Source organism: Myxine glutinosa, chromosome 1, assembly GCF_964187855.1.
Source record: "Myxine glutinosa chromosome 1, kmMyxGlut1.1, whole genome shotgun sequence".
Taxonomy (NCBI): domain Eukaryota; kingdom Metazoa; phylum Chordata; class Myxini; order Myxiniformes; family Myxinidae; genus Myxine; species Myxine glutinosa.
Genome location: NC_136261.1, coordinates 205856241 through 205867554, shown reverse-complemented (window position 1 = coordinate 205867554; position 11314 = coordinate 205856241). Strand labels below are relative to the sequence as shown.

At 42.2% G+C, this 11314-nt stretch overlaps 2 protein-coding genes across 3 annotated transcripts in view; one reads left to right on the top strand and one right to left on the bottom strand.

Moving 5' to 3' along the window:
• LOC144890870 (uncharacterized) overlaps positions 1 to 11314 on the top strand; it is a 946020-nt gene that overhangs the window by 302064 nt on the left and 632642 nt on the right. The gene's annotated exons all lie outside the window — the stretch shown is intronic.
• LOC137433030 (non-POU domain-containing octamer-binding protein) overlaps positions 1 to 11314 on the bottom strand; it is a 67862-nt gene that overhangs the window by 37792 nt on the left and 18756 nt on the right. For both annotated transcript variants that reach the window (XM_068125426.2, XM_068125435.2), the window contains exons 4-7: positions 7132 to 7278; positions 6797 to 6951; positions 6496 to 6588; positions 3771 to 3967 (exon numbers count right to left, since the gene is read on the bottom strand). In XM_068125426.2, the coding sequence (XP_067981527.1) occupies positions 3771 to 3967; positions 6496 to 6588; positions 6797 to 6951; positions 7132 to 7278 (592 nt within the window). The remainder of the gene's footprint in view (positions 1 to 3770; positions 3968 to 6495; positions 6589 to 6796; positions 6952 to 7131; positions 7279 to 11314) is intronic.

Here is an 11314-nt window from a genome sequence, read left to right as displayed (position 1 = left end):
TTCTCCTCGAACAGGGTGACCGGCACGGACGTGTCGACCGTGAGCTGGCTTGTGTGCCGAGTGGCTCCGCGGCCCGCTTCACCACGGCGTGCTTTACCCAATGTGTCCGAGCAGTTTCACCGGTGGTCGTGTCGTGTCGTCTGTGAGGAACGAACGAGCTCAGGGTTCCATGAACCCGGCCGCCCCGGGGATCGACGCTCGCCTCCTAGTCGTAGGCGTGCCGCATCTTTCCTCGAGCGGCCGAAGTTGCTTGCTTCTTTTTTTTTTGGACTATGCGATATACGCAGAAACGACGACATACAGGCAGGCATTTGCAAATCCATGCACATGTGCACATGAACACGTCGATCGGTTCGTCGACGCCGGATGCCGGCGAGGTGCCCGACGAGGCACCCCGGCTCGAGGCATGACACGGTCACGGTCGTCCGAGCTGGCATCGTCGTCATGTTTTGCCGTTGCCACGTTGCGTTGGTTGTTTTACACAGTAAAGGAATAATCACAAAAATAACAGCGAAAGGCAAAGCAAGCACGCGACCACAGCACAGGACAAAATGCATATGGCGTCGCCTTTGTTTTGAATGAGAACCAGCAGCTACGTATACGTATACGTACATTTTTTAATATTGTTACGGATCTCGGGGGTCGGCGCTCCCCCTTGTCTTTTTAGCTGGCCGTCCCGAGTCCTGGGAAGCTATAACGTCCTTCCCGGCGTGGCGTTAGGTAGTGTTTGCTAGGCCTCGGGGTTCGCTGCTACCTAAGTACTAACGCCCGCCGGAAACGAGGGAATAACTCCCGCTCGAACCACGGATATGATGGATAATGCCGAGCGGTTAGCGATCCGAGCTATTAACCAAGAGACTAAACCCGATTCTAGCGGTTCCGAATCGTGCCACGTTTACCCAATGAAAGAAAGGACGGATGCGATCAGATTAGGGAAAATCAAGAAAGAACAAGGTAATTTATTACCAATATGCAAAGGTAACCATATGCAATATGCCATATGCAATATGCCATATACCATATATACCATATACCAATATGCCATATACCAATATGCCAATATACCATATGCAATATGCAATATTACCAATATGCAACAACCACGGTTCCCGAAAAAGGCCAACCCCCGCTTGCGGGGAAAAATGGCCTCTAAAGGTGGTTTTTTGTTTTTATGCAAAGGATGTACAGGAGGAAAGAGGAAACAAAAGCATGTACAGGAAGAAGAAGAAGAAGAAGCAGGACACAGGGCAGTCTTATCACAGTCTTAACCTATGACCCCAGACAAACATACACACTCACACGGGGATTGTAGCTGGTAGATGGAAGGTCCAGGCAATGGGGTGCAGGCTCCGGTCCCGCGGGCGAATCCTGGCAGGCAGCTCCGCGCGTATTTGGAACGCGACCGGACCTTACATATGGCGGGGGAGGCTCGTGTCCTTTGTACGTAATAAACGTATGGTCGTGCCAAACGCTCTCTCTCTCTCTCTCTCTCTCTCTCTCAAGTTCTCTATTCAGCGCCAGCGAGTGAGTCCTCCTTTGCCAATGTGCGCTCTGTATAGGCTTTCGCAATGCACTCAGCGCTCTCTCATCAAGTCCACCAAAGGAAGCAGTCCGTGCAAGTCCGCAATAGGGCTTTGCGCTCGCGCTTATATAAGGCAGGCCAAGATCACTCCGCGCGCTCCAAAACCACGCCCGCCAGCGATCTCACCTCAGCCCTGGTTGGTTGGCGAGGGCTTACCGGCCACGCCTTTGACGGCTGGTTGACAGGCCACACCTTGTTCTTGGCGACCCGCCCCCTTTTCCTCGGGCCTGACCGCATGGTCAATGGCGTCGTTTGAACGAGCTTCAGCTCAATGGCAGCGAACGCTGCTAACAAGGCGCGTAATGGCGGCGCTTGGAGAGAGAGATCGCAAAATGGACGAAAGGGCCTACTCCTTATTTGATTGATGCAACGCAGGTTCAACTATTGGAAACACGGCCTTAACTAAAACACATAATAAAGAAATAACTGGAATTTCTAAGGTGGCGTACGTGTTGCTTGTGGACTAAGAGGGGTGCAACCTTTAACCTTTAATGTCATATTTACAAGTGATTATTTATTTACAACAAGTGTGGGTTCTAAAACCGCAACAATATTTTAATGTGCTTTTTATTGTATTTTAAGCTTCTTTTATTGTTAATTTTTATGTACTATTTTATTTATTTAATTTTTTTTTTTTCCGCGTCCTCCTATTATGATGTCTGAGTGACGTAAAGTCGCACATAATGGCGTCCGCTGAACTGAAATTTACTCTAGAAGAGTGGCGTCAAGTCGGATTTGGCGTAGGTCGAAATGGCGTAAAACGGGGTATTGCTGTATATATATATATTGTTGCGGATTTGAGAATCCTTTGTTTGTAAATATGACCCTCTAGTAGTAATTCTTGTAAATACCTCCGTTTTGTGTGTAAAGGTCAAAGGTCGTCCCCTTAGTTAATCCATCGCATGCACGTAGAAAATCATATACCCTCCTAAATAGTTATTTCTTATTCTATGTTAGTTTAAGGCTCTGTTTCCCACTAGTTGACTCTGCATTGCACCAAATGACATAAGATAGTTCCCTTTTCAAGTTTCCCCCAATCATCTCTTCGAAGTGCCAGTGCATTGGGCAGTTTTCTTCACCCCAAACTCCATTACGCACGCGGTCAGCTCGGAGAAGAAAGGCGTGTCTCCACCTAGTCATGAGAAGGAGGAGTGAGCCAGCCCCCGATCAACCAACCAAGGATGAGGGGTTTGGCCTGAGAAGGTGGAGAGAGAGCGTTCGAGGGGGTTCGCGAAAGTTCCATGGGCGTGGTTATATAACCCGTCGCCCGGAGCCTCCCACCGCAGTCCACCGGAGCCCAGTTGAGGAGGAGCTGAAAGTCCAGTGGCAGTCCACTGGAGCCCAGTTGAGAGAGTTCAGTTGAGGAGGAGAGAGTGAGTTCTGGAGAGGAAAGCGAATGAGAATCGGCACGCCCTGCTCGCGATACCAACCAGCACTCTGAAGAACAACCAGTGCGGGCACGCGAACCTCGACGTGCTGCGGTCTTCGGATCTCCCTGTCGCCCGTTCTGTGAACCAGAGTGCGAGGAGTCGGAGCTGTCACCTCCAGCCCTGCCGTTTGCACGGACCTGAACCTTCTCATCCCTCCACCCATTCCTGCCATTCCATCCTTTTGTGTACGTGAGTTTGTTTTGTGTGTCTTGTCCCTGGGGTATAAGTAAGCCTGTATAGATAAGTAGAATTGCACTGTGTCTTCTCCTTCTGTCATTATTTTCGTTTCTTTCCACCTCCTTGGTTTCTTTGGTTTTGTACAATAATAGTTAGTAATAAATTCCTGTTCTTCCTTACTCTGCCTTCTTTTCTTCACATCCGTTTGTTTTAGAGGTTTCCATCATTGAACACCTGTGGCACGATTTGGCCAACGTTTAGAATCGGGTCTAGTTTTTGTTAATGGTTCGAGCCGCGGGCTGCTAATCCGCTCGGCAAATAACATCTTGTCCGCGGTCTCGAACGAGGTTGCCCACCTGCCTCTCTGGAGGGAGCGGGGCGGCTTCAGGAGCGGAGACGGCCAGTGAGAATAAAAGGGGGATTAACCCCCCTCTTGCTAAGGGGAAGAGCCGTACTCCGTTTCCGCAACAATATATATATATATATATAGTCATAGATTTTTTTTTCTAATGTACAAATTCTGTTCTCAGTGGTAGTATCATTAATGCAGGTGAGTGTGAAATGAGGCAAAGGTTTCTCACCCTGCCGCAAAAGCTGGGCTTGATGCTCCAGACGTGCTCCTGCAAGATCAGCCATCAGCTGTTCATGTGCGGCCCGACTGGCATCTGAAAGCGCATTCAATCGCTGGCTCTCGTTAACGAATAGATTCTTCCACTGTAGAGCGAGCTGATAATCAAGAGAACTGGGTTCTGCAAACCGAGGAGGAAGTTCCCGTTCTCTGAACAAAGGAATAGAACATAAAATATACAGGAGAAAGGTTACACCTGATAGGTAATTGAAGCAGAGGAATTAGACCATGGGTTGACCACTAAAATTGTTCATTTTCGTGGGGCCTCCTCTCAAACCACACGAAAAATGGTTACTAAGTGTATTTGAGGGTACTGAATCCAAATATGAATGTTGCCAATCCTGAACATTGCACGTTTTATGATATAAGCATTTATAATGTATTCTATAGTTTTTTCAGCTAAATTTCTTCATTGTTTATATAAAACCATACAAAAATGTAGTTATTTGGGGATTAAAAGGAAATAAATCAAAAAATGAATGCTGCCAATCCCGACAGTGGCCTTGGCCATATATTTTTTACTTTGTAATGTATGTACATTTATTTATGTATTTTTTTTTTTTTGGTAGAATATGGTGTGGGAGTACATACATTATTACTCTTAAATGGGTTTATTACTACTTTTAAATGGGTTTAAGGATGCTGAATGCAAACATGAATGTTACTTGGTTTGAAAAATTAATGCTGCTCACATGCATTGTATGGTTTGGTTTTAAGAATGTAATGTACGTATAAAGGCCAACATTGTTTGATTGTATCTTCCAAGGACATACATGTACATTGTACATGTTTACCGGAATCCTCTGAAACTACAGGGAAATGATGTGCGAGGAAATTTGACAAGCCGTTTCATAACTGCTAAGCATTGAAATAACATCCTTCTTAATGGCAGTCTTCAAATTGATTTTTAAATAATTTGTGATAAAATTAATTATTCTTCTTTATTAAATTATCATTGGAAATAAAATCTTTCAGGAAACGGTGTGTGTAATTGAGTTGTGTTAATCTGGGTATATACATGTATATTCACATGCCCAGTTCAACAGGTGTACACTGCATATACATCACAACCACCATCCTTCAAAAATATTTCACATCATTCTTCTGCTCCAAACTTCACCATCCTTCCAAACTTCACCATCCTTCAAAAATATTCACCATCCATCAAAAATTTACCATCCTTCAAAAATATTCACCATCCTTCAAAAATTCACCAAAATTTATGAATCATCCGCCATCCGACAAAAACCATTCTTAATCAGCCATCATTAATGAAGAAATCATGTGCATGTACTTTCGACTTACCGTACCAATCTAAATAAACGTCCCACGAGAAAATGCAATGATTTTCAAATTGGCAACTATCTCACTGTGTTCACCATAACATGTGCATATCGCATTTTTCAAATGTATGTCCTTGAATTTTGGTGATGTTTATTTAGAGCGGTAGGTGTGCTTAATGAAAAAAACGTTTGACAAATTTATTACAAGGAAGTAATCTCTTTGTGTTTAATGCTTAGCAGAAACTCAGATAAAGTACAATTTCACTTACATTGATAATTATATGTACTTGTAATTGACATTGGAACTTCTTGTTCTGATGATAACATACATCTATTTCCCAGGAATGTGACATCTTAACTTTTAACTATTTAGTCCATCCATCAATCACATCATCTTTTTAATTTCTTGTACATGTAATAAATCTTGTACAGGTAACATACAGGTTTGGTTTGGGGCTAAATATCCACTGAGATTGTACAAAAATTACAATGCAAAATTATAAGTGTGATCATCTCGCAAAAGATTACCTGTAGCATTCAACAAACACCAATATCATTAAGGAGGATACCTTAATATTAATTCTGTCCTTATAAACACTCAACAAAAAAGAATGAAACTAATCTTTGGAAACAAAGCCAATCAGTCCATCCTTAGAAAATACCCATCAAACTGATAAAAACAACCCTACATATGAACACTTGCAAACAAATTATCAGTCACTAAGGTATTTCCAATTCCATTACTTCTTGGCATGTGAATGTATCGTGAATAACATTGAACAAGCCTGATAGTGTAGGCCTGTACAATACACGCTATAGGGTCGCACGAACGAACCGAATATGCGTGGCGAATGGCGGTCTTTCCAGTGCCATTCATAGTAGTAATTTCGACATATTTTTAAAATATTCTGAAATCAGGAGCAAAAAAAGGGAGTGGCAACATATCAGATCAGTTTTACAATATTATTTAAAATGTTTACATGTGAAAAAAATGGTGGTTTGGTTTGAGGCCCTATGAAAATGAACAATGTTAGTGGTCATCCCAAGTTCTAAACTCTAAATGAAGAAATTAAGCTGAAAAAACAACAACAATAGAATACATTATAAATGCTTATATCATAAAAACGTGCAATTTTCAGGATTGGCAACATTCATATTTGGATTCACCACCCTCAAATACCCTTAGTAACCATTTTTCGTGTGGTTTGAGAGGGCGCCCCACTAAAATGAAAAACTAGACATATATTTCAATCCCATCTCATGGTCTAAATTAAAGTTTGTTATCAAAGACATCATTGTTCTCAAATACATCATTATAATGAATGAGGGTGCCTACACCCAAAACTCGTTAACCAGTAACCACGTTTATGTTGGTAACCTTTTGTGCCAACACACCTACTGTACAAAGGATGTCTCATGAGCACCTTTTCTGGCACACCATCCTCATCAGCCTCCTCTTCCATCTCCACAATCACCGGCTGGATGGACCTTCACAAACAATGCCAAAAATGGCTACATTTGTACGGCTCAAAAGTCAGTTCCTGAGAATGGCATTCTGGAAGGTGAATAATCCACATCAACTAAGGTTTACTGATGAAGAGGCAAGGAAAAGAATGATATATTAAAATAGCCAACTTCAGCACTTATTCCATTTTCAGCAGTATCGGAGCTACAAAAACAAACATCCGTGGCCTACGTGGTTAAGAGGTAATGCGAGTGGGTACAGCGGTCGATGGCTGCCTTGGCAACCTGCCGGTTTGCAAACTGCACAATTCCCCGTCCAGTCGTCCGTCCCCTTTCATCGCATACGACTACAGCACGCTCAACTTCTCCAAACACAGAGAATGCCGCCTGCATGAAAGATCAAGTTTAATAGCTTAACACAGTGAAATGCAAAGGTTAAACACATTCCATCAAATGGTCGGACAAATGAAAAGGTGTCAAAGGGAGGGGTATGGGGGAGTGGGGAGGAGTAAACAGTTGTTACAGCTGAATAACAAGTTGTGGTGACTATGGTGGTGTGAAAGTTACCTCAAGAAGCTCATTTGACACAGTTGGATGCAAGTTTCGAACTTTGATCCTTGTACCTTGCAATGCAAATCGCACACGCAGATTTCGCCCGCGCATGTCTGAGCCATCCAGCTCTGCCTTGGCCAGTTCGGCATTAAATCGTCGCTCCTGTAAACATCAGCATCCAATGCTAAGGCTGCAGATTGAATTAACAACCTTTAATAGTTGCATTAAAGCCATGCAGAATAAAATTAATAAAAGGTGAAGCGAAGATTATGCTGAGCAATTAAAGAACTGGCTTACGAAAAAGCTTTTAAATGTGTCGGTATAAAGTATTAAAATGTAATCTAATTCACATGAATTGTTTTAGAAAAAAAAACTAGGACAACACTCTTCGACGCCGCGACTTCAACGGATATGCCTCCGCCCAAATTATTACATCATTATCAGGGTTCGAAATAAGTGGTGGCCTGGGTGCCAAATGCTACCACAAACTCCGTCGGGCCACAAAAACCTGGTCCTAGGTGGCCCGTATGGAAACTTGTCAAAATCGTCAATTTATTCAGTCATTACTTAACATTATGGAATCTCAAGCAACTAAACTTGCCAAGTGGAATACGGGTTATACGGCAAAGGATGTATGCGTTTGCTCCTTTTCATTTCATTTGCTCCCCTCATGAGGAGTTCCGAAGGTCGGGTGATATAAATTATCTTCGTAAACTTGTACCGTGTATCGCCACTTCCGGCGATGGTGGACGAGGTTATTATGAATGACGCTTCAGAACCGTCAATTGTATCACGAGTAAGAGGACTCCGTGTTGTTTTCACATTCGCTTAACCTAGGTTGCTTTGGACTTCACTTAACTGCAAAAATTCGGAAGAATGCCCATTTTATCACCTGTTCCCGTCTTGGGAAGGTGTATATATAGCAGCGTGAGAGTAGTTACATCTTGTGGCATGTTCTATACCCACTTCAAATGGTACAATAAAATAATAGTACAATAATTGGCAGGAATAACAAGAATAAAGTGATTCCCCCCTGACCGCTGCTGTGGATATATTTTAAATTATTTGATCCGATTATAATATAATAGCGGTAACCCCACAATGATTAATTTCACCTGACAACTCCAGTCATAAACAAACTCAAGCAAATGGGACCAGGTGTGCCCCATTACTCATCAACTTGCCAAGCCAGCCGACCCGTATCGACCGTTTCATTGGAGTGTTTGTTTGAGTACTTAAGCCACTTGGCGAGCGCTCTATAAGCTGCTTGGTAATGGAACACACCGACTGAGCTGTATCGTTAACGAGTGAACTCTGCTGTGGTGATATTTAGGTAGCGAGTGGCACCAGCGATTAGTCATTACCTCCACCTTGGATTACCATAGCCCAGGTTGGCTGTTCAGCTCACTGGTTTCAGTTAAAAACATGGTGGTCATGTTCAGTTTTCTGCTTTGCTTTCGGCTGCAATCACAGGCATTCCCACAAGTTGAAAGTGAACAAAAGCATCACTTTTCACAAGTAAGGGAACTGTATTTTATATTAAATAAGAATTTAATCAATAACGATGTCATTATTATTATCATTTTATTATTGCTTATCTCTCGGCGGTGAAGTTTCAACTCTAGAGTATTTGCCTGATCAGAGTCGCCAATTTGGCTTGTGCTTATGCTGATGTGTTTCATTTATCATGTTAACGTAAATTATTATAATCACCAGTAAAGTGCCCATAGCGCTATCGAGTTTGTGTGTGTATGTGTGTGTGTGTGTACATGTTTATGTGTATATACATGAGTGTGTGTGTGTATCCACATGTGTGTGTATGTACGTGTGTGTGTGTGTGCATGTGTGTGCGTTTGCGTGTGTGTGTGCGTATGTATGTGCATCTGTGTGTGTGTGTCGCGTTGGTCGTTATATCTCCATATACAGGTTTCACAAGGTAGAACGGACACCTTCCAGGACTCGAAGTATCCATCTGCGTGTGCATGTGTGCTTGCGTGTGCATATCGTTGGTTGTTAACTACATATGCAGGTTTCGTATTGCTTTTTATTTTTTCTTGATGTTTAAAAAAGACAATCAAAGCAGCAAGTGTTTCTGTACAATCATAAATTTGTAGTTTAACAAGACTACAATTTCACAACTCCAATTATCTCGTCAATAGCTTAAAGCTGTGCAGAGCTAGCATTTGCTTTGGAAAACGCAATAAATGGGTTAATAAGCAAACATTAAAAAAGTTCTAGTATTATTTTGCGGCAAGTTAGTAGATAAATGATTGAATAGCTGACAGGAGTGTTCTGTGATTACTAGTTGTTAGGTTGCTGGCTTGAAAAGCACCGAAATGTGATGTGTCGGTGTCGTGAGAAATAGTAATTTAAGCATGGATACTGATTTTTATGAAGTTTGATTCACTAGTAAAGAATATACGGTCGGGCCACCAAAAAAAAATCTGTTCAGGTGGCCCGGTGGACCACAACAATTTTTTTTAGCGTGACCCCTGATGTACGCACATGTGTGTGTATGTATGTTGCACGAAGTTTTATTTAAGCCTCTTCAACTGTTCTCAAATATCACATTTTTACCTGACATGATCTCTGACCTTTGATGCTGAAATCTAATCAGTTCATCTTTGCATCATCATATTATATACTTGTACCAAGTTTGGTAAAACAAATCCCATCACTGGTTCCCAAGTTAGCACAGCAACAGATGTTTTCCTGACCAGGACCTCTAACCTTTGACCTCTTGCCCCATAAATTTAATCAGTTCATCTTTATCTCTTTCTATCGTTCCTTTTGTTCTGTTACATCCTGATCCGTTTGATATTGTTGCTCCTCCACAAGCCTCGACTTTGTACACAAACAAATACCACTGGAGAGTTTATTGAATACCTTAACAGGACAAGGGGAGGGTCTTATTTGTGAAAAAGAACATGGGAAGGGTTTTCTTGTGAAAAAGAACATGTGAAGGGAAGGGTCTTCTTGTGAAAAAGGACATGGGAAGGGAAGGGTCTTCTTGTGAAAAAGGACATGGGAAGGGAAGGGTCTTCTTGTGAAAAAGGACATGGGAAGGGAAGGGTCTTCTTGTGAAAAAGGACATGGGAAGGGACGGGTCTTCTTGTGAAAAAGGACATGGGAAAGGAAGGGTCTTCTTGTGAAAAAGGACATGGGAAGGGAAGGGTCTTCTTGTGAAAAAGGACATGGGAAGGGAAGGGTCTTCTTGTGAAAAAGGACATGGGAAGGGAAGGGTCCTCTTGTGAGAAAGGACATGGGAAGGGAAGGGTCTTCTTGTGAAAAAGGACATGGGAAGGGAAGGGTCTTCTTGTGAAAAAGGACATGGGAAGGGTCTTCTTGTGAAAAAGGACATGGGAAGGGAAGGGTCTTCTTGTGAAAATGGACATGGGAAGGGAAGGGAAGGGTCTTCTTGTGAAAAAGGACATGAGAAGGGTCTTCTTATGAAAAAAGAACATGGGAAGGGTATTCTTGTGAAAAAGAGCATGGGAAGGGTCTTCCTGTGAAAAAGGACATGGCAAGGGTCTTTTCAACTCTTGCTTTGTGTTTCCGAGCACATTCTATATCAGCATAGTTTGGGAACTTTGAATAACAGGCACAATGGGAACAATATCAAGCCAATTGGTCAAACGGAACTTTCTGCCAAAACTGATGATTTTGCAACAAACAAATATTTTGGGCAAAGTTAACTCTGTCATTGCATCGTTGGACACCATCATTTTGTTCCAATCTTGTCAGAACACGCGGCAAAGTGTATTTGTCGAGACAGTGTAAAATTTCAAATACAGTCACGTGAAAAAGTAAGTACAGTGAAACCTTGACTTACGAGTTTAATTCGTTCTGTGACCGAGCTCGTAACTCAATTTGCTCGTTTCTCAAATTAAATTTCCCCATTAAAATGAATTGAAATGCTATTAATCCGTTCCAGCCCCCCAAAAACCACACCAATTTTTTTTGTTATGTGTTTTTAAAATAAGAAAAATGTACTTTATAAATAACAAATAATGTATAAACAAGCACGACCTCGTATATACTGTACATAATAAAAGAGAATGTAAAGAAATAAACTGGTTTTATTAAGTGTATTTACTCACACTCCTCACTGTATTTACTGACACTGTCAACCACACAAACAACAACTTCTCCATCTCTTCATGGACAGAGGTCCGGAGCTTTGAAATAATCTTAACGC